This window comes from Eschrichtius robustus, chromosome 6 (assembly GCF_028021215.1).
Source record: "Eschrichtius robustus isolate mEscRob2 chromosome 6, mEscRob2.pri, whole genome shotgun sequence".
Taxonomy (NCBI): Eukaryota; Metazoa; Chordata; class Mammalia; order Artiodactyla; family Eschrichtiidae; genus Eschrichtius; species Eschrichtius robustus.
In genome coordinates this window covers 145,077,713-145,104,957 of record NC_090829.1, presented here as the reverse complement: position 1 = coordinate 145,104,957, position 27,245 = coordinate 145,077,713, and the positions used below count along the sequence as shown (strand labels likewise).

Below are 27,245 nucleotides of genomic sequence, written 5' to 3'. Positions count from 1 at the left end.
TGAGGGCAAAGACTGATTTTTTATTGGATTTGGCTTTGACGAGTACTGACAAACCCTGCAGACACGAATACAAAATGATTGTAAACAAACAGGCCTTGCCAGCAGTCAGGAAAATTCAGAGAAAACACACACACACTTAGTCAAAAGACAGATTCAATTCCATATTCCTTCCAACACTAGCAACTGCTTCCCGATTTTCTTTATGCTTTTCTTTGTGCTTTCAGTTCAGCAAAAGTTAGAAAGGACAAGACATTTGCAAAGTGTGATACCAAATTGTACAAAACTGATCAGTCCTATGGGGTAAGAGGGAAGATGATCATTTTACAAAAGACTGTAACATCACCAGCATTAATTTAAATTATTTCTTTTTCTGGACTTCGAAGTCCCCCTGGCAACTTTAGCTAGGAAAATAACATGCATCCAATAGAAAACTGGTATTCTAAAGACACCTTCCTTATGTGATACATTCTTGGAGTGCATGGAATGAGAGTTTTAAAAAATTGTATTTTTTCTTTCTTTGTTGCCAAAATTTAGGCTTTAGAAATAAGCCACAGTAAACCTACTGAGCTTACCCACAAAATGGAGTAAGTCAGGACAGATTCAGAGAAGGACAGATGGAATCCAAGACACACTGTCACTCCTGGGCTCCAGTCCCCAGGCAGGACGTCCCCAGGACGCCCCACTGGGGCCTCAGGAGCGACAGATGACATATCAGAGCGAGGAAGAAAGCCCCCGCCCTCAATTGCAGGACAAGCGAGCCATTTTTGCCGTTGGATGTCTTGCTAAGACATCTTAACATCGTTGGATTATACGGCCCATTTGGCTATATGACCCATCTTGAACGCTGAAATAAAAATTGTTAGAAAAATAATTTGACCAAGGATAACGAAACATTTTTTTTAAAAACAAAAAGTTAAAAATATCTGAGTATTCAAATCTAACCTTTTCACACTATCAGTTTTGGTTTCGATGGATTATATCAAAGGCAGCACACTAAAAACCATGCAACCACCACAAGGTTACAATGACTATTTAACAGCATGATGTTAATGATTTCTTTTCTCGTGGCCTGATTATGATAAAGCTTTATTAGAGAGCGGGCAAAGAACAAAGTTCACACGTCCTCCTTCTCACCAGGGCCCCCGCAGGCCAGCCCACCTGACCTGCAAGTTGTCAGCTGTGGTCTCTGCAGAGGACCCCACCCTGATCACATGATCGAGGAAACCAAAGTCACATCAGCCCTGAAACCCCAGTGAGGCCCTGTCACCCCAAGTTGTAGCTGGGACCACCAAGGCAACGCTGGGGTCCTCTGCTGGGGAGTAGCGAAGGGGGCTGGCTTGGGTTGTGGTGAGAAACTGGGGCTCCTGCACAGGGGGAGGGAGAAGGCCCGAGGTCCCCTGAGCCAAGAGCTGAAACTATGTTCCCCGCAAATTCTGCACCACCTCCTTAGGGCTGTAAGCTCCAGACAGAGCCGGGAGGGGCCCCAGGGGCTTCTCTAAAAGGTTTCTGGGTCTGTGTCCCACCTGCCACTCAGGCTCGAGGGACAGACACAGCTTCCCAAGACAGATCAAACGCCTAGCCAGCACTGCTCTAAGCTGCATTTCTGTTTTTCCAACTGAAGTCTGAGCGCCTTCCACCTCTGATTGCTGTAATTAGCTAAAATTAGAGCTTTATAAAGATCTGTAAGTGCAAGCTTCAACATTTGAAAAAAGGTAGCTACGAACAAATAAATAAGCACAGACAATTCTTAAAGGCTGCTTCTTTTGCCTTCCAGCAGGAACCCAGGTTTCAGACACGGCGGCCGTGCCTCTAAAGACGTGAGTTGGGACTGAAGATGGGGAAGCTGCTCTTGGGGCCGCCAGCCAGGGAGGGTGTCGGCTCACACAGCACGAGGACCCGGGCGCCCAGGGAGGACACCCTAGGCTGGCCCAGAGGTAGGAAACCAGGGAGGAGACCAGGCCAAGGTAGAGGGAAGGAAGTGCCTGACCCCCCGAGGGCAGAGGCTCTTCTCTCCAACCCCGGTGCCCCCAACTCGCAGGGTCACCCCCGCTGAGCACGCACTGAGAGCGCATAGAAAAAGCGCGGTATTGCTGATGTGGTTACAAGTCACCTCTACCCCAAACTGCCAAACACCCCCAGAACACGGGAACAAAGCCCTACATGCTTTGAAAAAGAAAAAAGACAGACTGTTAGACCCAAGACCACCAGAAAACCAGCCTCGCTTGGCAGTTCCACATGCGCAGGGCGGGGCTGGCGAGGAACGGAGCCCCGGGATGCCACCGCGCGCGGCATCAGTGCAGGGGCACCGGGCAGCGTGCTCTCAGCCCACGGGCCTCGCCGCCACGGCGGGGGGCCCTGAGGTCGCCCACAGCTGGGAACACCCGGGGAGTGGAGAGCTCGAGCACGGACGTCTGCAGCAGAAGCTCAACCCAGACGCCCGCGGCCCCGCGGCTCACCCAGAACCTCGTACACACAACTCACAGGAATCTATAAAACAATAAAAAGGCCTCACCTTTTAAACGTTATAATTTATAGAATACTCTGTACAAAAGCAGTCTCTGAAAGGACTGACTACCCTAGAAGAAGTCTATAGCCGTCGGCCTCCTCTTTGGCACGCTGGTCAGTGGCTTCTTGGTCCCCAGGGGCGTGCTGGCCGGCGAGCTGCTGGGGGTCTTCAGCACTCCGTGGAGGGGTCTCTGCTCAGGGTTGAAGGCCACCCGGGAGGGGCCCGTGGGACTGACCAAGATGCTCTTGTCCGTCTTCTTGAATTCTGCCCCGGATGAAAGCAAGGCCACAGGTTAACAGGGTCCGCACGCCTCCTCTCTCCTGCCGATCCGCCCACCTTGGTGCTGCCGGCAGCGCAGGCTCCCGCAGGCCCCGAGCCGTGAGCTCACTCCCGGGCAGGGCGGTGCCCTTGCCAGGCCCGCAGAGAGGGCCCGAGAGCCCGGGAGGAAATGGAGTCACCAGGGGGGCTCCTTCCCTCGGACTTTAATCCTCCACAGAAAACGCCCTGAGGCCGCCTGCATGGACGTGGGGGAGTGCCAGGCGGGCCAGGTCGCGGGGGGTGGTTACGGAACATGGGCACTCGGTGAACCCCCAGTTTGGGTCTGGGATGAACCCCAGGTTTAGACAGTTGAAGGAGGAGCCTTTCCTTCTTGGATTTGTTCCCCCCATTTTCTCCAGCGCTGAAGATGAGAGCGTCTCAGGTCCTCTCCAGACAGCCCCTCCCTTCTGCACGTGTGTGTGTGTATGCACACACACACACGCACGTGCGTGCACACACAGTTTACTTGCGGTCCTTAAAAACAGGACCTAAACTCATTATGTACTTGTAAAAACCTTAGTTTCCTCCTTTGAAAGACAAAGCAAAGCAAGTGAATCACACCCGTATTGAAAGCGGTAAGACAAGCGTGCCCCTCTTCCCCTCTCCCCGCGGGCAGGCAGCCTGCAGACCTTCGCGGAGGCAGGACAGACCGCCAGACCGCGGGCTGACAGGGCTTCTGCATCAGGGCAGGCAGGCCTGGAAGCCGAGGCCCTCCCGCCGCCCCGTGAGCAGCCCAGCCGGGGGCTGCCCGCTGACCCAGCAACGGGCGCAGGCCCTCCCCACCCCGCAGAGCGGACGCCGACTCACCCGCCGTCGTGTTCCTGCTCAGCCCGAACGTCACCTTTTTGGAGCTGGACGGTGTCCCGTGTGGCTGCGGAAGAAAATGACACCGAGAGGAGTAAAGGATAGCGGCTGAGCCGCCCCGAGAGCCCATGGGGCCGCCTCGCAGGCCCAACACTGGCGGGCCAGCCCCGCTCTGCAGTAACCGCCTGTCACTGGGGCCCCAGGGAGGAGAGCAGAGCAAAATTACGGTGCTTGAAACCTCCCGGGAACGAAAGAAAGCTCACCATTAACTCCATCCACCTCGTCCCAGAGCCCCGCCGTGACCCGTAAGGGGAGCGATGGGCCCGCTCCCGTCATGGCACCTGACTTCTGGGGGCAATGGATGGGCACTTCCCAACTTCTTGTGCAGGCGGACTCCAAGCAGATTGGATCTTCTAACAATTCATCAAAATTAAATAACTGCTTCCTATCTGCCAAATTCCTAGAAGCGTCCCCCTTCTGCGTTATGAAGCACTTTATCAAATCCTTCTCAGGATTCTAAATTTGTGTGAATCCCATAATTCTACTTTATACCATTTTTGCTTTAATATCAACATTTTAAGAGAGGGACTTGGCTTGTGTGAGCCTTGAGTCATTGAACTAATATCCCTAAAATACCTTAAAATAAACACAGGCAAGGGCTTCCCTGGTGGCGCAGTGGTTGAGAATCTGCCTGCTAATGCAGGGGACACGGGTTCGAGCCCTGGTCTGGAAAGATCCCACATGCCGCGGAGCAACTAGGCCCGTGAGCCACAATTACTGAGCCTGCGCGTCTGGAGCCTGTGCTCCGCAACAAGAGAGGCCACGATAGTGAGAGGCCCGCGCACCGCGATGAAGAGTGGCCCCTGCTTGCCGCAACTAGAGAAAGCCCTCGCACAGAAACGAAGACCCAACACAGCCAAAAATAAATAAATTAATTAATTAAAAAAAAAAAAGAAGAACCTCTGCTTTAAAAACAAACAAACAAACAAAAAAAAACACAGGCAGCGGTCACCCTGCTGGTTCGAGTGGATGCTATTTAAATGTGAACTTGCCGGGGTGTCCCCAGCAGGGCCAGCTCGGCCCGCCCGCCACAACGGCTCCGCCAGGACCTCTGTCTCCTGGGGGTGGGCCGGACGCACGCCCAGCGGCCCGGCCTGGGCATTGGCACGGCTGGCCCTGCCTTCCTGAGCCCTGAAACAGGGACCGCCCTCTCCCACCGCCACGACTCGCTCTGACCACTCCCCTCGTGTCCCAGGCGGATCTGCAGACCCAGACTCCCCAGAGCTTCCGTCCTCCCCCTCGCTGCCTAGTCCCGCGACTTCCCGGACATGCCCGGACATGGAACCCCAGGCCCGCCGATGCGGAACGGTGTCACTGACCGCACCTCAAGCTCCCCGCTGAGCCCTGGGGCTGTCCGGGGCCGGAATGGCTGCCTGAACAAGGCCGGCACGCTGCGGGAAGCAGCAGAGGCCGGAAGCGGGGCCCCTGTCCGTGCCTCGGGTGGCCGTGGTGGGCCGGGGGGCAGAGGGACAGCGGGGCGGGTACCTGTAGCCCGGGGCCTGGCAAGGTGGCGGCCCCGCTGCCCTTGGCCTTCCTGAAGAACAGGGGCTTTGGGGAGGAGGCGGCGTCAAACTTCACGAAGTCCTTCTGGGTCCTCAGCTGCTTCTTCAAAGGGCTGAGCGCCCCACCGCTCCCCTGCGTGCAGAGGGCGAGATGCGGGTCACGCCACCCGTGAATGTGGGAAGCGAGCAGACACAACGCGGGACCCGCTTACCAGCTCACCCCAAGCCCCCCGTTTCCTGTTCCAGGTGTGCAAACACCTCGCTTCCTGAGCAGACGCCACACACACACAAATGCCCGCCTCCCCGTGCTGGCACCATGCCGACGGCTAGAGGTCTACCTTCTCAGCCACGAGAACCCATTTTTACCCATCTTCAAACTTATGCCCACGTTCTGAAGATTTCTGCCTTTCAGAGACCATCTACTAAGCGGTAATTCGCTCTCTCATTTCTGATCAGACATCGCTGCCCACGGAAAGCTTGGCATGGGAGGGAGAGTGTGAGGCTACCAGGTTCTGTGGGTCCATGACAGGCAGACACAGAGTGTCCCCTGGATGTTTTACACTGACAACCCCACGGCGGCCCCACTCTATTCCTGGGGTCTCAGAGGTCTGGGAAGCCCAAGGCAGCCCACTGGTGGTTTTGGCAAGTCCGTGGTGTTCCTGGCCAGGACCCACGGTGTCGCAGACATGGACGAGACACGCCACCCCTTGGGGAGGAAAACCTCCCTCGACCCTGTGACTTATTTAGCAGCCACTCCAATCCTCTCCGAGGAGGGCTACTGGGGGCCAGAGAAACGAGACTTGGAGAAGGAAATTCCTCTGATATTCTTAGTGAAGAAAGAGCATCAGTGACTAGTGGGTGAAGGGCAGAGGCTGCAGAGCCCACAGAAGGTGACACAGGTGACCTGGCAGTCAGGGAAGGTCTGAGGTGAGAACAGACTTCCTGAATCCGAGCTGAGTGCCCTGCTGCCCTGGCTCAGACCGACTACGGACCCACTTCGGCATCCTGCACTCTGAGGCCTGAAAGCAGCGTTTAACCCCGTCCACACAAGCTCCGTAGACAAGGGCCTTGATGTCATAACTGCTGCAAAGCAGGAGATGCAGATACACGCGCTGGGCAGGGGTCAGCTAGCTTGTTCTGGAAAGGGCCAGGGAGTAAACGATTCTGGCTCTGCAGGCCGTGAGGTCTCCGTCACACTCCTCAGCTCTGCCGCGAGACGCAGAAGCAGCCAGGCCGGCACGGGCGCCGCTGGCGGGCTGTGTGCTAGGGAGACGACGTCTGCCAACCACTGGCACAGACGCACTGCACGTCCAGAGAGGAGGGTGTGAGACGCAGACCTAGAGCCCAGGTCCCCGTCTATAGGTTGCTCTAGAGATCCAAGTGGACAAAAAGTTTTTTCATTCAAAACATCAGTGAGATAAGAGAATTTGGGGCTTCTGCCTTTGCCAAAGGAGCCCAGGGCTGGCCATGAGTTGAAGAAGAAAAATGAGATCAGCGTGTAATGGAGACACACACCTGCCTGTTTATCTGCTAGGACTGGCCACTGGGACAGTTCCCCAGCCTGAGGCTGGCCCCGCCCTGGCCTCTGCGTAGCCGGAGGGGTGGGGGCTGGGGGGGAAGCAGAGGAAGCCACCGAGGTGGGTCACTGCTTGCTCCTTGGTAGAGGCTGTCCGGAGCCATGACCGCTCCCTGGGCCAGGGGCTGGCTGTCCCCTGCCCTGCCCATCCATGCGGCTGAGGAGGTAGGGCGCTGACACTCCTGCCGGGGAGCTCCAGCCCCCCCCCACCCTGGGTGCGGCCGCCTTACCAGAGCCTGGACGAGCTTGACCCCTCCGTGCTCTGCCAACTTTGACATCTCTTTCATTTTCTTCCTTTTTTTCAAAATGGCAGCTTTCTGAGCAGACGGGTCATAGAGGTCAAGGCCGCCAGGCTCCCCCATCCTTTTCTTCAGTTTCCCGCCCTGGGGTGGGATGGCAGGGCAGTCCCCTCTGTCTGCTGGGCTCGCTGGAGGGCCCTCCCTCCGGGGCAGGGGCCAGGCCGGTGTGGGCGGGCCGCTGCCGTTGACCAGGAGGGCCCCGAGCTCCCGCCTCCTCTTCAGGACTGGGGCGCCGCCAGCCGGGGCCGGGGCCGCTCCCTCCGGGCCCTCCACCTGGACCCTCAGGCTCCTCTTCCTCAGTCGTTTCCTCCGGCTGTGCAGGGAGGTGGGCTCCAAGCCGCTCTGCTCCTGGGGGCCGGGTGTGGCCACCGTCCCCAGCTCAGCCGCACCCGCTTCCTGGGCTCTCTCTTCCTGGGCACTCGCTTCCCGGGCTCTCCCGGGACCGGCCTCCGGCTCCCGGCTGCCGTTCTGCTCCGGACACGTGGCCTCACCACCGGGCCCGAAGTGTTCGGGCCGGAGGTGGTTCTTCTTCTTCTTTTTCCTTTTTCTCTTTGGAATACTGCCAGCGCCCTCCTCCTCTTCGGCAGGCGAGAACTTCGTTCCTAGAGACACAAAACGGTCAGTGAGTGCCCCGGCGCCCAGACCGCCCTCGCGGGGGGTCCCAGGGTATGTCCCCACGGTCTCCCAGCAGGTCCTCCTCCGTGCCCTCGAACCCCACGAGCTTTCTCCCCTGGCCCCATCTCTTCCCTGCGCCAGCTGTGACCGGAAGCCTTCCCGAGGCCTGCTTCGATATAAATGGATCTGAAATAGTACTCAGACTTCTACTAATTTTCAGGCCCAGACCCAGTAATAAAACAAATGCTCCGAAGGGCAGTGTCCACCCAGCATCTCCACGTCCCCACCCACTTCCTCCACTAGGAGTCAGTAAATGCCTTTACTTTAGGGAGGCTCAACGTGGTTCCACAGGAAACAGCAAAACACTCGGACAGACCTTCTGTCTCAGCCAGCCCCTCAGAGCGACGGCTTCCGCTCTGCGATGACCCGGGTGGATGGCAAAGGCAGTCCCCGCGCCGCCCCCCTTTCACCCCCGCCCTCGCAGGCTGCGGGCTTGGCGGCTCACCTCTCCCTCTTTCCAAGTCCGTTTTCTCCAAAAGTTTTTTCCCTTTCTTCTTATGCCTCCCTTGACTGAGGGTTTGGTCATCTTCATCAGCCGAAGTGTCCTCGGCAAAACTGAGGTGAGAGATACTGCCTGCTGGACACCAAAGCCCCTTCTGGTCAGCTTTCTGAGACCGGCACCGCTCTGTCCCCAGGGCCTCCAAGCCACGCCCCTCCCCATATCACGCGGGGAGAGTTTTTTTTTTTTTTTTTTTTTTTTTTTATGGCTGTGTTGGGTCTTCGTTTCTGTGCGAGGGCTTTCTCTAGTTGCGGCAAGCGGGGGCCACTCTTCATCGCGGTGCGCGGGCCTCTCACTATCACGGCCTCCCTTGTTGCGGAGCACGGGCTCCAGACGCGCAGGCTCAGTAATTGTGGCTCACGGGCCTAGTTGCTCCGTGGCATGTGGGATCTTCCCAGACCAGGGCTCGAACCCGTGTCCCCTGCATTGGCAGGCAGATTCTCAACCACTGCGCCACCAGGGAAGCCCAACGGGGAGAGTTTTAACCCTGATTTCTGCCATAAGGCCCTCACTACTCTTCCGACCCCAACCCCGAAAGCTGGGACACAGGAAGTACAGACTTAAAAACGCTTCGTGGGGGGCTTCCCTGGTGGCGCAGTGGTTGAGAATCCGCCTGCCAATGCAGGGGACACGGGTTCGAGCCCTGGTCTGGGAAGATCCCACATGCCACGGAGCAGCTAGGCCCGTGAGCCACAATTACTGAGCCTGCGCGTCTGGAGCCCGTGCTCCACAACAAGAGAGGCCGCGATACTGAGAGGCCCGCGCATCGCGATGAAGAGTGGCCCCCGCTTGCCGCAACTAGAGAAAGCCCTTGCACAGAAACGAAGACCCAACACAGCCATAAATAAATAAATAAATAAATAAATAAAATTAAAAAAAAAAAAAAAAAAAAAAACGCTTTGTGGGGACTTCCCTGGTGGCGCAGTGGTTAAGAATCCGCCTGCCAATGAAGGGGACACGGGTTCGAGCCCAGCTCCGGGAAGATCCCACATGCTGCAGAGCAACTAAGCCTGTGCGCCACAACTACTGAGCCTGCGCTCTAGAGCCCGCGAGCCACAACTACTGAGCCCACGTGCCACAACTACTGAAGCCGGCGTGCCTAGAGCCCATGCTCCGCAACAAGAGAAGCCACCGCAATGAGAAGCCCGCACACTGCAACGAAGAGTAGCCCGCGCTCGCCGCAACTAGAGAAAGCCCGCATGCAGCAACGAAGACCCAACACAGCCAAAAATAAATAAATAAATAAATTTATATATTAAAAAAAAAAAAAAAAGTTTTGTGGATCTCTCAGAAGAGGCAAGGGACTGCAGACCTGGGGTGACACCCTCCACACTTCAGCCAGGTCTGCAGGGCCCTCCAATTCTAAGCTCCCCGCGTGCACGAGGGACGGGGGCAGCAGACCATCCACTTGGCTCAAATGTAACCAAGCTCACAGGCAGCAGCTTCCCCTGGGGGACGACTGATCACACAGCAAATGAAAGGGACTCTGAGAGATCAGCTTGTCTTCTTCATGAAGAATCCACCCTGCCCCAGGGGCTCGAGCCCTCGCCCTGGCGCCCACCAGGAGAGCCCGCGTCTGGCTCCGCGCTGGTCTCTGGATGGGGAGTGGGCGGCGGACTGGAAAAGACCCGACGCCGGGTTCCTGCGAGGGCCTCTGCTCAGCTGAGCAGGCTACTTTCTCATGCTTTCAATTCATGTCTCTCAACCCTGTTTTTCAATATTTGGCACAAGCGCCCTCTGTGGGGTCCATGCTTATTAAGAACATCACCAATTATAATCTTCTCATTTTCCTCACCTTCAGAGAGATCTTGGAATCTGAAACAGAAAACAAGAAAGGTTCCTAGAGAAACCCCGTCTTTCTGTCTTCTATAAACATATGCACTAACCTTTTAAAATATAAGTGATACTTGTCTTTTCTTAAAGTAAAATCTTTATTGAGATATAATTCACATACCAAACAATTCACCCATTTAAAGCGTACAACTGAATGCTTTATTATCAATATATTTTTACTGAAGTATAGTTGATTTACGTTACTAATTTCTGCTATACAGCAAAGTGATTCAATTATACACGTATATACATTCTTTTTTTACATTCTTTACCGTTATGATTTATAATACGATACTGAATATAGTTCCCTGTGCTATACAGTAGGGCCTTGTTGTTTTCCATCTTATATATACAAGCTTAAAGGGTAAGCGACATTTGGAGTTTGTTAACTCAGCTTCCTTCTCTTCCAGAAGGGGAGGTGGAAGAGGAAGGTGGTGTGAGGCAAGGGCGAGAAACAAAGGACAAAACTGCCCTCAAGTGTCATCATATCATCAACGACACAAGGATCTAAAGATTTGTCTTGGCACATCCAAGTGAAAGGGAGAAATTAAAATCTTCTTCTTGTTTCTTAAGGCTGAAAAAGCTTACATCTCTACTTACATTCCATTCTCTGCTTTGTTACCAAGTGGAGACAGCCTAGCCGTGTTTTGCTCTACACGACAGCTGCGTTAGAACAAAAGGAGGTGTGGGGCGTGTGCCGTGAGGAGGCGTGTGCCCTGAGGGGGTGTGTGCCGTGAGGGGGCGTGTCCTGTGAGGATGCGTGTGCCGTGAGGGGGCATGTGCGTGTGGGGGGCGCGTGGGCTGCATGGCAGCGCCGGGGAGCAGACACGCCCGCGTCCAGCTGCGTCTGGCAGCTGCGAGCCCGGGCCATCGGTCGCCTCCCGTGCCCCAGCTAACTCATCTGTTAAGTGGGGCCGTGACAGAAGCTGGCCTGGGGCGCTCTCCTGAACATGAAACGATTTACGTGCAGTGCTCAGAACAGGGCCAGCTCACAGAGTGTGTGATCAAGGTCATCTGTTACCTGTCATCAGTCACAAGCCCCGGGGCTGCACGGTGAACTACCTGAATGGTTGTAATGGTGTCACCACCACACTTCTGGCAGACAAACTGGGAGCTGGGGGGTGGGGACGGGGAAATGGCTGAACCGCTACCCCAACCACACTGCAACTTCTTGATTAGTAGACTTTACACATTCTCCACACGCTTCCATCTACATCGTCACAAAACAGCTAAGAGGTGGGTTTAGCCGCCTCTGCAGAATGAACCTGAGGGGCAGGGGGCGGCTGTGTTCACAGACTCTTTCAGCGTATGGGCACTGCAAGGCTATGAGTGATAACATTAAAGGGCCCAGAAGAAAGGTAAGCACGGGGACAGCTCATCTCACGCCAAGAAACCAAAGCGCTGGACTTGAACACGAACGAAGATCAGGTGAAACCTTCTTCCCCCATCACTTACTTTTTGATGAGCTTGGAGAGACGTTTCCTGTTGAAGGGAGGGATGTTTTTCCTGTTGGTTATTTCCAGGAGTCGGTCAGCAACTGCCTTGTAGTCAAACTACGTGAGAAGAAAAACTGAACATCAGCCCGAAGCACAACGCTGCCTGACTTGGAAGTCACATCAACTAGAGACAGGAAACCCAGAGCTCGGGATTCTGGAAGCATCCCCCAACAGGATGGTGTGCACAGCATGCCTAAGGCCTGCCAGCCAGAAGCCTAAGCACTACCTTTGAAAACTTCCTTCTATTTGTTCTCAGAAGAAGCTACTCTTTATTTGTTCTATTTCTTCTTCCTGAAAATTTAGTTGGGTATGCTGTTCTGTAAATTTAATCTAGATGTTCAATTTGTACTTGGTAACGTAGTAAACCTCCTTTATTTGAAAAGTACCATTGGGCTCGCTTTGTTGTATGGAACAGAACAGATCTTCGTAATTCAGGCCAGAACGAAGACTGACATCTTTCCAATTGCCATTGTACTTAAATCTCTTTGTCTCCAATAAGCTCATTACAAGAAAGGCGACACCAGTGACTGAGGGATTAAAAAAAAAACCTTACGCATTAGGCATGTGGTTTAATCAGCTCTGACCCCAATTCCCCAGCAGCCAGGCGGCTCCACAGCAAACCTATATTCTACAAAAAGCAACACCTGCTACCAACCTGGAGAAGCAGCCCGGCGTCCTCCACGCTTCCGCCGCCGTCCCATCCGCCTTCCTCACCGACTTCCTCTTTTCTGGAGTGATATCTGCCCAGTGCTATCAAGGAACACATCCACAGACACAACTCAAATACATGGCCATGGCTACCCCCAAAGGAGCCACCTACCGTCCAATTAGGTGCCTCTTAGTGAAAAACAACATTTCTTTTTCTTTTCTTTAAAAAGAAAAAGTTATTTATTTATTTGGCTGCGCCAGGTCTTAGTTGAGGCACTTGGGATCTAGTTCCCCGACCAGGGATGGAACCTGGGCCCCCTGCATTGGGAGCTTGGAGTCTTATCCACTGGACCACCAGGGAAGTCCCAAAAAGGACATTTCTTTACAGACAAAACCCTGCAAGTACATTTATAATCTCCCAAAGATGTTTTGGTTTTTCAGTCCTGGGACATTAAAAAAAAAAAAAAAACCTGGGAGAAATCACACATTTTGCCTTTTAATTACATCGTAGACAAAACCCCACTGTGGAGTGCAGTGGAGGTGGACGGGAAACCTGTGGGCCGGGGCTCAGGCCAGTGGGAGGAGGGCAGACAGGGTCTGTCGCTAGTCTCAGGAAAGCTGAGGCTGTGGTGAGCTCTCTATAGTAGGACACTGACTCTCAGGGGGCCGCCTCAGGAAACACAACAGGCTGATGTTTACGTGACTCCGGCATTTAAGAAATAATCCAAAGAGCATTAAAGCCCATGGAGAAGCAGAGAGAAATTACTACTGAAATCACACAAGCTCTCAAAGGTGTCCCGTCTCTGGAATCCTATCAGCTCCTGAGTGGTGTGGCCTCAGGGCAGAGCCCGGAGAAGACTGGGCGAAGACTGGGCGGGTCCCACAAGCGTCTGATGAAGAACCTGGGGGGGAATCTTGGGAAGCGCTCAGGGAAGAGGGGGAACGGCTCTAGTGCGGGCCACAGCCAAGTCAAAATGTGCTCAAGGCCATTCAGTGAGTTGTCTCTCGTGCTGAACTTACAATTAGAATATTTTATCTTTTCTTTTTTAAAGATTTGTCTTTTCCTGACTAAAGAATATATGATCATTGAAGAAAACTTAGAAAAAACAGACAAAAGTACAAAGAAAATAGAAATCACCCACAATTTTGCCATGCAGGGCTAGCTCTTACCACCTTGGTGCATATCCTTCCAGATACATACATACGTGTTTATATGCATATGTTTAAATATACAAATCAGGCACCTTCTACACAGTTTTTTGGTCCTGCTATAAAAAAATTTAAAAATTATATTTTCTCTATTAGTTTTTGAAAACTTTCCTTTTCAATGGCTCTAGAACATTTCAAAAGCACGGGTACAACCTGAACTAGCCCTTTACCTGACACCGTGGCACCAAGATGCTGAAAACCACCGTGAGCTCTGATTAGGCTGCATTTTAAATGCCCCGCGCAATTCCCACGGATACAAACGGCACTGAGAACAGGGTCCATCCACAGTGCTTATTTATACACCCGAAGGAAAAGAACCCTGGAGGAACTCGGAGACAGAAAGGAGGGCCGCACAAACAAGCATGCGTTCCCAATGCAACAGTAAATCAGGTCTCCCGTCAGGGACCCTCTTACAGACACGAGGCCACATTAGGATTTTTAAACACATCAAAAGAGCCGAAGGAATTCCCTGGCAGCCAAGTGGTTAAGACTGGTTAAGACTCGGTGGTTTCACTGCCGAGGGCCTGGGTTCAATCCTGTTCGGGGAACGAAGATCCCACAAGCCTTGCAACGCAGCCAAAAAAAAAAAAAAAAGCCGAAACAACAAAGACACACAAAACCCAAAGCAACGGCAACGAAAATGACAAAACCCTCGAAGAAAGCCCGGTGACCCTGGGAACTGCAGAACTGTGCATGAGCCCCAGTGTAACCAGGGGCCCTGGACCCCACGAGTGTCTAAACACAGCCCTACTTCCTTTCTCAGGTGGCGGCCAAGGCAGAGGCACCTCTGATGAATTCCAGGGTGTAGTCAGTGAGCTGGCAACAAATGTATTAAAAAGTGTTCCTTTGAGTGAACTTTACCTAAGAAAGACTCTTCAGGTAAATTCTGTTACCTGTTTTCTTTCTCCTGATTGCTTTTCTCCACGTCATCTCCTTTCCAGACGTCTCTTCCTCAGAGAGGTCACTGTCACTCACTTTGGTTTTCTGTTCCTCGACCATCTCTTCAGGTGCAAAAGGAGACTGATCTACAATGACTTCAAAAACACCCCTAGCTATAGTCTGTACCAGAGTCTGGCTGAGGGCGGAAGCACAGCAGAGAGAGTGTGGTTAACAGTCGGCCTGGACTTGGTTCCCTAAAGGAGCACAGAGGGCCGGGAGGTGGAGGAAGTCACCGCACACCCCGTCCAGCCCCCCGGGGACCCGCTGGGACCAGCGGCCGGCACCCGCGTTTCTAACCACACCCCCGCGCCAACCAGCTGCAGCCGCCAGGGGCCAGCTCGGCGCCGTGTGCCGAGGCGGAGGGCCCGGGGGTGGGAGGAAGCCCGGGTGATGGGAGGGCGAGGTCCCCGGAGCCGCTGGGGGGCCCAGCCATGACTCAGAGCTTCCTTCCAACGCCGCGCAGCTGTTCTTAGCTTTGGAGGGCCTGTGCGCCATGCTGCACCTACAATTTTACCACCACCTCCCATAATGAAGCACCAACCGAAGCAGTAAAAACACACGTGGACTACTTACTCCTTAGTCTTGGCGGCCACCTTGCAGAATGGGTCAATAAACTTGAGGTTCTGATCGGCCAGCAGCTGTAATTTAGAAAGAGGAAAAACAATGAGGGGGAGAAAAAGAGCCTTTCTCCTTTCTGATGTGTCCTTGAGAAAGGAACCATTCGCGTTTCTCACACAGACTGAATCAGACCCACATGTATCTCATAACACCTGAAACACACTCCGCTGAAGGTCATGGCCGCCATCCAGCCACCTGGGCATCTCGGCGCAGTGACCAGAGAGCCCCTCCCAGCATTCCCAACACATACTCCCTCCTCCACAGAGAAGTCCTACTCAGACACTCCCAGACACTAAGGTGAAGGAATTAAAAAACAAATGTTCACCGCAGAACACTCGTGAAAGAAGAGAGTAAACCACTGCTCCTAATCCCAAATTCAGATAATCACCGGCGTGCTAAAAATTGTGTATTTCCTTTCTAGCCCTCTGTCTGTTCACAGATGAATATATACTGAAAAAGCCACGCCATTTGCCCAGCTTTGTCTGTGGCCTTTTTTCCCTACTGCTTTTTATTTTTATTTTTTGGCTGCACCCCATGGCTTGCAGGATCTTAGCTCCCCGACCAGGGATGGAACCCGTGCTCCCTGCAGTTGGAAACGCCAAGTCCTAACTACTGGACCGCCAGGGAAGTCTCCCTACTAATTTTTTAAAAATAATTAATTAATTAATTTATTTTTGGCCGCGTTGGGTCTTTGTTGCTGCGCGTGGGCTTTCTCTAGTTGCGGTAAGTGGGGGCTACTCTTCGCTGCGGTGCACAGGCTTCTCATTGCGGTGGCTTCTCTTGTTGCGGAGCACGGGCTCTAGGTGCGCGGGCTTCAGTAGTTGTGGCTCGCGGGCTCTAGAGCACGGGCTCAGCAGTCGTGGTGCACGAGCTTAGTTGCTCCGCGGCATGTGGGATCTTCCCGGAGCAGGGCTCGAACCCGTGTCCCCTGCACTGGCAGGCGGATCCTTAACCACTGCGCCACCAGGGAAGTCCCCCCTCAATGCTTTTTAAAAACTCAACATCACGAGCATTTCCTCACGTTCCAGAATCCTTCGTTGGACTGCATAAGCTGTTTTCAATTCTGTTTTATAAGACTGCCATGTACACCCTTACTGCATAAATCTTTATCCACATGACCCATCACCTGCTTAGGACACATTCCTAGATGGGGGAAGAACTACGTCAAAAGAAAGGCTGACCCATCCATGCTGCTACTGTGGCTGGTAACCCTGAGCGCCAGCAAAAAGCGTTTTCACCCCCAGCTCACAGAACATTCAGAGCAGGGCCAAGGCCCTGCCTGTTCGGGGGAGCTGTGGCCACATTACACTGCTGCAGGGTGTCTGCCCACTTCTTACCTCTTTCCCTCCCACCTTGGACAGTTCATCCAGATAAATATCAATGAAGTGGAATTTCACTCCGTTCGGAGACTGACTCTCAGGATGTAGGATCTCCTTCATCAAGACATCTAGGAAAAGCTTGATTCGGCTAAAGGAAACAACACACATGGTTCTGTTAACCCCAGCTGCCAACATCCCCTCTTCCCCCAGGGAAACTGGCAACACTCTCATGCCCCCCTGCTTAACAAGCAATGCGAGGCGGAAAAAGTTTGACAACCACTGTAAGGAGTATAAAACGCTAACTGTCACGTGTGCTCAGCTCTGCTGGATTTGAAGTTCTCCACGCGTAAGGATGTCTTGCTCTTGGTACGCAGAGTGGAAGGCGTGGATCAGGCAATTCAAACTTGTTAATTGAAACACCTGAAACCACACTAGTGCCTTAAAAGTTTTAAGGCCCCCAAACGCTAACCCAAATAGTTTACCAACCTTTCTTCCCAGCCGTTTCGCTTCAGAACTTCAAAGGACTGCCTCAGGACCAGACGGATCAGCTACAGAGACAGACAACTTTTGTTACAAAGAAAGGGAAAGTGAGAAATACCCATCAGCTGAGCGGAGTGACTGGTATAGCCTGCATCCCCCAAGTGAAAAAGCTTCTGCAATAATCATATTTAGCTTCTAGAACAAAAACTGCTCACTAAGGATCCCCAAACTCATCCCCAACAGCTGAAAGAGACAAAACAGATGGCTCTGAGCACATCTTCCAACGCTCTCCGCTGGTCACCTCACTGTGCGCCGCACCAAGCAACCCTGGCACAGTCCGCCAGCCGCCGCCCGCCCCCGCCCCCGAGAAAAGGGGCTGTGGCCGGGCCCTCACCATGTGGTACTTGTCCAGGCGCAGCCCGTCGATGTCTGGCCACTCCCGGTTCACGGTTTGCCAGAAGGTCTGGAGGAACAGGTGCTCTGCAGTGAACAAGAGGCTCTGAACGCTTGGTTTACAGGGTACCATGTTACCACAGAGCAAGAAAGTAACGAAGGGAAACAGACTAGGATTGTTTATTCACTCTTCTCAAGAATTCTTGGGCAGCTAGAAAATCTGGTCAGTAACTAAGTATGCTCAATAACTTCTTTTACTTATTTAAATAAAAGCATATTTTAATAACAGGAAGGCTGGTAATATCTTAATGTTCAACTTGAATGCTGTCTGGAGAGTGTTTCATTATCCACTGCAAAGCCACGTTTCTGTTAAAAATCAAAAGATTTCCTGAGCCACGCTACTGGCCCTTTTTCAAAGCCCATCTCTACCTAACAGTCAATCCAAAGCCATTAATTCTGATGAACACTTGGAGGATCCATGTAGAAACTCGGCTTTTTTTTTTTTTTTCATGTTCAGTGTCAGCTGGGTGAGCTCTAACAAAACATTCTATTCTTCTCTTCTGAGCCATGAAATTAGCACTTTTTCACCCCAAAATAATTTGGTTTTTTTGATTTACTTCTTTTTGCACAATTCTCTCTTGATATATGAAAAGCTACAGTATACTCCATGTGTAGAATTTTGGTCCTTACGAAGTCAGCTGAGACCCTGCTAAAATCCAGAGAACCACTGAGGGTTAATAAGGCCAGTGGATGGCTGTGTTCTGAGGAGGGCTGAGCAAAAGAAGCGAATTCTGCTTTCTCTTCCTCTGTAACTTATCAAAGCCTGAATGTCTCAGAAATAATTAATTCCTCCCTTGGTTTATTCTTTTTGGTCAAGAGGGGTTACTTTACAGCTTGTTACCAGTGATGACCTTAAACGGCTCTAGTCTTAAGGAGGATAAGCCATCCTCTACATCCAGAGGTTACTGCAAACACCAGCATATTCACACATAGCCTCTAAGAGTGCTAAAGTAACTCAGGATTTGGAAACTCTGGAAGACTGCTATTTCTTAAAATATTTTTTTGAAATTTTTGAGATGCCAAATGTGGTGTCCCACAGGACACCTCCTTCGTCACCCCCTCAGTGTGTTTAACACAGCTTCCCCATGGGATGGTTTGTCTCCTGACATTTACACACAAGTAGCCCAGGTTCACGTGAAGCTAGCCCATTGGAAAACGGAAACTTTGAAGGAAGGAGAAGAAACAATATTGACTAGATTTCTTAGGCAAGTTACCAAATCTGATGAACAAGGAAGTTTTGAAAGTCATGAAAATATCAGGACTTACGAGCCTCTGAGTTGTTAACAACATGGATGAGTTGGGAAATAGTGTTCGCTAGCTCCTCCTGCAAAGGTGGGGTTGGGGAAAAACATCGGGGTTATTGCGTGGTACCACTGAGACGACAGCATCACGGCCTGAGGGGAGGGGCGTCTCTAGCTCTTGTTCTCAATGTCACTTCCACTAAGAAGAGTGTATCTGGATATCTGGATTTCACCAAATGTGAAATTCCCAATTTCGACGGACCACTGTGCCAACTCAACATGCCTTTGAGAACTGTCTAAGCCGCACGCTTACACAAGTCATCTCTAGCTATGCGCTCAAATGACCTACAGAAGAAACACACTAGCTGTCAACAAGTCCTGGCTGTCAAAATACAACTTGAATTGAGATTCCATCCAAACCCCCAAATAATGGAAACACAGGTGCCAACGAGGGGGAGTTGCCGGCAGGCAGACACCGGGACTGTCGCTCCACAAGGCTCCGTGTGGAACCCAGAAGTCCTCTCGTTGGCCTGCTCAGAGACAGGCTGCAGAGGCAGGGCGGTGGGAAAGGTTAAGGGCATCCAATGCCACGTGCAGAGCCCGTCCTGCTGAGCCACACAAGCTCGCTGGGGAGAATTTGGTGTCTCGGTCTATGAAGAAACCTGCCTTGGGGAGTGTCAACAAAATAACTGTTTATGAGTTACAGAAAGAAAGAACAATCCTTGTCGATATTACCTGGACTCAAGTCTTTCTTACGCATTTTGAATGAACTCCCAGACTTGCAAGTGATGTTCCTTTTCATCTGTTTTCTTCCTCCACTAAAGCTGTTGGTTGTTACTTTGAATGTAACTTAAAAATATTTTGCTCCGCTATCCTACTCAAAACATGTTCAGCGGAATAAAGGCAATAAATCAAAGTGAGTCATTACACGGCTTAGGGGAAGTGGCAAAGCCGCATGGTAAAACCCAGCCGAGTAAAACCTACCCACGACGTGTCAGGGGGCTGCAAACAGCGTTTCCTAAGGCTGACCCTCTACTGTTGCAAAGGCAGGTCTGCTTTTACACGTCAGAACAAAGCTCTTAAAGAGCCTAAACCATTTTCTTTGATAGTTTTGGTGGCGGGGCTCGGTGTGCTCGGCAGACAGGGGTCCAGGTGAGCACGCACACCGGTGACAAGTCTCCACTGCCTTTGCGGGTGAGGCCATCAGATCCGGGGCCGCTGCTCACTCTACAAAGACCCTGCCCCCAGCATGGGGGCTGCCCAGTCCCGGACACCCACTTAGCTGTGGCAGAGGTGGGCCTGGAGCTGGGGTAGCTCACAAGATCTTAGACTAGTGCCATGCTGTTTCTGACCACAAATAATAAAAGATATAACAGAAACTTTAAAATAAGTAATGTAAATAAAACCTACCGTGGAACCTATGAAACTGTGACAGAGAAATAATCTAATTTATGTGTCTTCTTTGTTCTTTGAAGAGATAATTAACCTCACTGCTTGCATCCCTTTCTACACGGACAAGAGGTCAGAAAGTGAACCCCTGAAGCAATGGTTTTCAGTTTGTTTCCGTACATTAGGGATGGATACAGCATAAAATGGGCAGGTCTCTTATCCACCTGTGCCAAAAATCCAGTCATATGACAAAGGGAACTGTAGATTACCTGTAGAAGGGGTTCATCCTGCACCCACATGCAATAGAAGAGCCCTTTCCATATTTTTAGAAGTTCTTCTTGGCTGAAACCTCCTAGAGGGTAAAACAGCATAAAAATCTTATTTTAGAGTCCAAACATTTCCTGTCTAAGTTTAGAACTGCCACATAAGCCGTGAAAATAATACTGCATACGTTTTCATTCTTTCACTTGCAAATGTCTTTTTAAATGTGAAGCATACATTTTCTTGCTGTTACAAAACAAACACACATAAATTAGGCAGTTTTATCAGCTATGGGGCAGGGCAGTAGTGGTGGCGTGTTCTTATTATCTGAGGAAAGAAGCAAATGTCATCACAACAAGACATTAACTAATTCAGTGGTCATTTACGAGTTCCCCCAAGTGGCCCTCTGCCTAAAACTAGCACCTCACCCTGCACACCAACATTTTCACTGGTCTTGCAAAGCAGAACTGCAAATCCTACAAAAGATGAAGGATTTGCTTAGGTCCCGTACAACTAGCCCAGGGAAACTGGCAAAGCTTTGGGATATTTTTGCAAAGATGACCTTTTTAAGGATCGGACGTTCGGCTGTACCTTGATCCCCCTCTCTCCTGGTTAGTTTTCATTTACTGGGCAAGCGTGGTCTTGTTTTAAGTGGCATCACCCTGGTCAGCCTTGTTCTCGCTCATTATTCAAGCCCCCCACCTGTGCCTGAACCGCCTATGGCCAAGCCACAAGTTGCACACAGACTTCTGTCTCCTGGGTGGACCCCAGGTGTCACGGAACAATTGCTGAGTAACAATAAGAACCCACAAAATCAGGTAAGTGTAGTGTACACCCTTGCAGTTTCCAAGCCTATGGAGAACAACAGAATCCTCAAGCCTTGATGACTGTTACAAATGGTCTTTATTAATATTTCACTAGAAATATTACTAGGTACTACGAAGAACCTTTTGGAGCAGCAAAGGATAAACTAGGTGAGTGTAAACAAGTATGTATTTGGAATCAATGTGATTTCAATACTCCAAAGCATAATTAAGTTAAAAGTGACAAAGAGATCCCTTTTGATAGAATGAGGTTTATTTATTTTATTCAGAGTATGCTTTAGAGCTTTATAGGTGTTGATTTCCAAGTTACTAAAGACCTTTCTCATACCAACAATTTCATTATAGTGCATTTTGATTCTTTGTGATAGGCTCTCACTTCACCAGAAACTACAGTAACGTTGGCTTATTAAAGTGCCTTTCCTTTAGGGGTCGGGCAAATGATGTGCCAACCAGTTTCCTCCCCATCTTGTAATAAATAAGCCACACCTGACTACACAGCTATAGCGTAAGTGATAAGTGCCTCCAGAGCAGAGCCAACTGCAGTCACGACCGTAGTAACTTTGTCATAGTCACCTGTGTTTATAACCAATCATGTTAAGACTAATGAATTAGTGGATCTGGGTAAGGATCATCAATGGCTGCTAAAACATTAGGTGAAAAAATATTGAGGAGCGTATGAATGATGAATGGATGAATGATGAATGGATAAATCAGACCAACAACACCCAAGCCCATTAGATGTCCCATGTGATGCAACAGGAAGAACACAGCATCACTTGTTAAGTATTCTCTCAAAAACGAAAAAGCTAATCTACACCACTTCAAATCTTAACTATTAATACCAGTTTGCAGGAAATATAGGGGTCAGAGGAACATGTCAAATGAGACCATGGGATGCAGCCAGCAAAACCCCAGATGTCGGAAACTCTATAGGACAAATGACTCAGTTCCTCCACTGAATAAACTGCAAGGGAAAAAAAGGTGGATAAGCCTGCTGGCATTTAAGATATTTGTAGACATATCGACCAAACGCAATGGGTGGTCTTGTCTGGATTCTGATTTGTCATAAAGAATCTACGGAATGATGGGAAAAACTCAACAGATTGGATACTTCATATTAAGGAAAAACGTTCAGAAGGTGTGATAATGGTGCTGTGGTTAGGTTAGAAGGGTCCCTATCTTAGAGACAGACGCTGAGGTATCAGGAGGTGAAATGAGATGCTGGGGATTTGCTTCCCAGGAATCTCGTGGGAAGGAGGAAGTGGGCCGATTAGACAACCTGGCCAGGTAACTAATAAATACTGAAGCTAAGTACTGATGTTTGAAATTATGTACTTGAAATATTCCTTAATTAAAAGAAGAAAAAAAAGAACTGCATGAGATTATCAAAACGTTATCACGGGCTGTTTTCTTTCTTCTTTTTACTGTTTAGAAAACTCATCATAATGAAACTGGAAAAGCACGACCACTGATGAAACAGGATTTAAATGACACCAGTTCCTGCATGAGGCTTGGGACTGGGCATCCTTCAAGGCAGGGCTGGGCAGGGCTCACCTACGTGGCGGGAAGCAGCCAGCTGGGCTTATGCCAAAGCAGCAGGAATCCCCGTGCCCACAGGGCTGGCGCGAGAAAGGACCGGTCACGCCACTGCTGGACAAGATAGTCCTGCTCAGGCCTCAGGAAAGACTCGTGATCTCTCCCGGGAGACCTGAAGAGAAGACACGGTTTGGACCCCGCCACACGGCTGGGAGCCTGTCTGAGAATGGAAGCATCAGGGGGCAGCAGAGTTGGCTGCAGAGAAGCTGGGCTCTGGTGCCATCAGTGGAGCTCCTGCATAAAGCTGTGCTTTGGGTTTTTTCCCCTGAAAACTAGTGTGGCTTGGATATTGTCAAGTTCCAACTGAAAAAGAGTCCTAACCAATGAAAAAGAGTCCTAACCAATAAGAACATTTATGGCAAAAAAGTCATATACTATATCAGAGTACACAATTGAAAGTGGCTTATTCACTGCTTCCCAAACCCAGTCCCCACCCCACCCCCGCCCCGAGGGACCACTGCTCTCTGCCTGGTGGCATCTTTCCTGTGTGTGTTTACACAACACTCACGTGTGATAGAGAAACGCACAGGCGTGTGTGCTCCAGCTCAGAAGCCTTTTCACTAAACAGAGCACAGTGTGTGTTCACCTCCAGATGGCCCGGCTAAGGGCAGCAGCACGTCAGACCACCTCGAAGTGATCCTGGGAGGCGCTCAAACATCTCTGGATGACCCACACCTGCACCAGGCAAAGGTGTGCTAGGATGCACTACAGAGGCCTTTGTGAGGGAAAACAGCACATTTCGACAAAGAAACAGGTAAGAGCAGATCCTGGACAGCGGGCAGGAAAGGGGCTTTCCTTGAAAGCCCCTTTTTACGTGAAAGCGTATTCTGACTTTCATCCTACGTGGAGCAACCAAGTACAGCGGAAGTGAAGCACTGGTCAGGCCCTGGTCAGCTCTTTCCTGGCTGTCACTCCTAGAAAGGCCTTGAGCCTCCTGTTCCTCACCTGTGACACGTGTCAGGTTCATGCTTAGGGTCAAAACTAAGTGTACAAATGAGAAGCATGTTGTAAGAGGAAAGCACTACGTGGTGGGCGGGTATCACTGTGATCGTCCCATGTTCTCTACCCATAGCCTAGTAGAGCTCTTCTCCCTTAAAAAACATCTGTTTCCAACATATATATATATATATATATATATCCCTCATTTTCACCCAGGAATTTAACTGGTAAAAACAAGGTACCAATCTTTGAAGCATGTAAAGCAAAACAGAGAAATGCTCATCATCTAATTTCCTTCAAGACCCTGAAGATGAAGTACGACATATCTGAAGCAGTTTTGTCCCACAATTACTTTTCGGATTTGTCTTTTTTTCTTGGGGATTGACTTTCTTAAACTTAATACAACTAAGTTTCTAACAACAATATAGGTTTAGTTGCTCCAGAATGAATGAGGTGAGCACGAAAGTGAGACGTGGATACAGCAAGTAAAACAGCTGCTCTCATCACGAATCAGCCCAGGAGGCAGCTTAGCCAGTAACACGTGACCCCACGCCTGTGTGAAAACAGCCACAGCTCCCCGTTTCTCTAACTACTGAGTTGAGAGATCCCAACCCTGCCAGTATGAAGAAACACTTGTTTCCCCCATTACTGCCATTGGCTCTAAGACACCATCAACTATAAGATGTACTGTTATCTTATGTGCTGCCAAGAGAAAGCAGGAACGCAAACGAAACTGTCACAAGGTTGATTTTAAAATTTATCCCAATTTTGGATGTTAAATGCTTAAAGCTGCAGAATGGATAAAAGAGGCAGAGACGCTTGTCTGTTTTGTTCACTGCTGCACTCCCAGTGCCAAGAGTAGTGCACGAAATAATAGTAGCACAGAGGAGGTGCGCCACACCTTTGCTGAATATATGAACAAATAAACAGGGATGAAATGAGCCCTTGTGAATAAAACCATGGTTATTCTACAACTGTGAGTGATCAACAGGAATACTTAAAGTAGCAGAGCAACACTGAGTTGCTTTAAGTTCTACAAAGATTTTCAATTTGTTTTTGAAATCACGAAGCTCTCTGTGTTGCTAACAGACAGCAAGAGTAAAATTTCAGACTGCCTTTACTATGCCGAAGACGACACAGAAAACTTGAGTCTGTCAATGAGATTCACTGTCAGGCCAAGTTATTTCCAAACTTGTGTTTCTATTCTGACGAGCACAGCTGTGGCAGATAGTTTTATTCTGTCCCATCATCACTGTCTAGACATTCACTTTGCAGTTACTTTTTGGAAGGCCCGCTACATTCCCTGCAGTGGGCGTGGTGGTGAAAAGGAGTACAGGACAAGTAACTCAGGTGGGATGGGTGCTAACCAGACTGGACCCCGGGCACTGGTACACACCCCCGGCCTCCTCCCTCAGCATCACCTTGGCATGTTGGACCCTGAGCCTGTTCACCAAAGGGGTTTGAGCACCAGGCTCTGTCTGGCTGCCTCAGCCCGAATGTACTGCATCTGGTCCCTCTGTTCCTGTACACAGGAAGGCCCTCGTATGTCTGGGTGTGCGCCCACTTCCGGCTAGGAAAACAGACGGAAGCTTACAGTGTTTTGGGGGGAGAATGGTGCCACAACAGAGACATACTGGATATCTCCAAATCCTAGAGGAGCAGGGTGAGGTGATAGGTAAGGAATTTAGGGGCAAGCGATGGTGAACTGAATGCTGGGAGTGGATCAAGGCTGGGAACCTTTTCTGAGTGAACAGGAGAAGTGAAGGTAGAGGTGATAAATGGTGCACTGTACACCAGGAATCGGTGTGGAGCAGTCACATAGGGGCTGAGGTGGGGAGAAAGAGAGGACAGATCATGGTCCGCAGACCTGGAATTCCAGGAAGGTGGTGATGTGATCCAGCTGTTTTAGGAAGATGAGCCCAGGCTGGTTTGTGGAGCATGGGTTCAAGGGAGGCCCAAATGGAGTTGTCAGATCAGCCAGGAAGTAAGCAAGTGCGTAAGTCTAGATGAGATGGAGGGGCCTTCAGTCAGGGCAGAGTAATTCAGGAGAGGAGACAGGGAAGACCAAAGGACAGTGGATGCAGGCTGCAGGGAGAGGATGAGGAAGAGTAGCCCAGGCCAATGCACGTGTCCAGCTAGAGTCTGAGTGGAGGATGGGAACTGGCATCCAAAATAAAAGAGCATGAGAGACTTCCCCGGCAGTCCAGTGGTTAAGACTCCGCCTTCCAATGCGGGGGCTGTGGGTTTGATCCCTGGTCAGGGAACTAAGATTCCGCATGCTGCGCAGTGTGCCCCAAAGTTAAAAAGACCACGGGCAGCAGAGAAGCACCAGAAGAGGAGGTTCTGGAGGGAAGAAAATGAGTCACTTTTGGGCATTCTGAGTTTGAGGACATGCAGGTGGAGACGTCAGGTGAGTAGGGCCTAACTGAGCTGAAAACAGCAAAGGTCTGGGATAGAAGGTTAAGGTTAGGAACCTCTAGCATATGTATATGGGATAAGAATAAATTAAATCTGTCGGGGTGACCCCTAACAGAATCGAAGTCAGAAAGCTTGGCTTCATTCCTCTTCCTAGTAGACTTCCTATGAAACTGTATTTTCTTTTTCCTGGGTTAGTCTTTCGTGATTTCTCGTCAAAATAAAACAAACGAAGGATGTCAGTACAGGGATAAATAATATCAATTCTTTCAAATAGACTCAAAGTATTAATACTAGCAATAAACAAATCAGACTTTATCTCAGTGCAATAAAAACCTCCACTGCGTACAGTAGTTCATGCCTTCAAGGGTTTACAGATCAGGTAACAAAATCCGTCAATGGCACCCCACTGCAGTTAAAATCCAAACCACAAAGCCCCGTGTGACCTGGCAACTGCCTACTTTTTCAACTTCATCTGTTAACACCCTCACCCTCTCTTACTAACCTTCCAGCTCTTCCCTCTCGCCTCCTCTCAGACCTGTTGAACGTCACCCCGAGAGGCCTCCGTGGAACAGCCTGTATAGAGGAACTCTCTCTTTCCTTGGTTTTCGTTTTCTTTACCTCACTTATACGAGCTCTGTTTCAGTTATCTATTCCTCCCTGGATTTCCCGGGACAAGTTCCTCGAGGGTAGGGTTTCTATCTTCTCTCCTGTAACCCCAGCACCTGAAGGTGTTGGTCAAGTGAGGACGTAACTCAATGAAGAGCGCACCAGAAGCAAGTAGGAGAGTCCACTGATCCAACCGGACAGAAAGGGTCTATTCTCAGCTTCCCCTCTCGCTGTGACTTTCGGCAGACCACCTAACCCTGTCGGCCGCAGTCCCTCAACCGTAGAACCGGACGAGACCCAGCAGGAAGCGGACACAGAAGCACATGCAGGAGTGCGAATCAGTGCCGCACACGCTCCTCCAGCTCCGCCGGCGGCTCCCCCGGCCCGGCCCCTCTCCCCGCACGCCCCGGCCCACCCGGGGCTCCCCAGCCCCGGCCGCCATGTGCGCGGCGGACCGCCCGGAGCCCACCTGTCTCCCTCTGCGTCTTCACGCTGATATACTGGCGCAGCTTCTTCACCGCCCGGTCCCGGATGCCCTTCTCGTGGGACGCCAGCCGCTGAGCGAACTGGATCTCGGCCGGCTGCATGGCGGGGGCCATCGCGCCCGCTGGAGCATCCCCGGCCGCAGCCCGCCGCCACCGAGCGCCAGCCGCCGTGCTGCCCGGGCCGCGACTGCGCAGAAGGCAGCGGGGCGGGCGGCGGCGCGCGGGTTGATGGCGTCACAAAGGCGCCGGACG

At 50.9% G+C, this 27,245-nt stretch overlaps 1 protein-coding gene across 3 annotated transcripts; it reads right to left on the bottom strand.

Annotated features, from left to right (window-relative positions):
* RRP1B (ribosomal RNA processing 1B) lies at window positions 1-27,229 on the bottom strand. 3 transcript variants are annotated; one of them, XM_068547172.1, is made up of 16 exons: window positions 26,978-27,229; window positions 20,134-20,216; window positions 18,501-18,558; window positions 17,176-17,261; window positions 16,788-16,849; window positions 16,320-16,449; window positions 14,938-15,002; window positions 14,319-14,500; window positions 12,224-12,318; window positions 11,528-11,625; window positions 10,035-10,054; window positions 8,186-8,317; window positions 6,997-7,667; window positions 5,174-5,323; window positions 3,632-3,695; window positions 1-2,770 (listed from the first exon to the last, which is right to left on the bottom strand). In XM_068547172.1, the coding sequence occupies exons 1-16, from the start codon at window positions 27,105-27,107 to the stop codon at window positions 2,577-2,579; spliced, it is 2,220 nt and encodes a 739-aa protein (XP_068403273.1). In that variant the 5' UTR covers window positions 27,108-27,229; the 3' UTR covers window positions 1-2,576. The 3 variants fall into 3 exon arrangements, with proteins under 3 accessions (XP_068403273.1, XP_068403274.1, XP_068403275.1); XM_068547173.1 differs by having other exon boundaries at window positions 8,186-8,314; XM_068547174.1 differs by lacking the exons at window positions 18,501-18,558; window positions 26,978-27,229 and having other exon boundaries at window positions 20,134-20,217.
* Between the last annotated feature and the right edge of the window lie 16 nt (window positions 27,230-27,245).

Coding starts and splice junctions, on each gene's coding strand:
- RRP1B (XM_068547172.1), bottom strand. CDS start 27,107: ATGGCCCCCGCCATGCAGCCGGCCGAGATCCAGTTCGCTCAGCGGCTG. Junction 10,055..11,527: donor CTCTCCAAGCTCATCAAAAA/GTAAGTGATGGG, acceptor TTTCTGTTTCAG/ATTCCAAGATCTCTCTGAAG. Junction 3,696..5,173: donor TGCCAGGCCCCGGGCTACAG/GTACCCGCCCCG, acceptor TTTCTTCCGCAG/CCACACGGGACACCGTCCAG.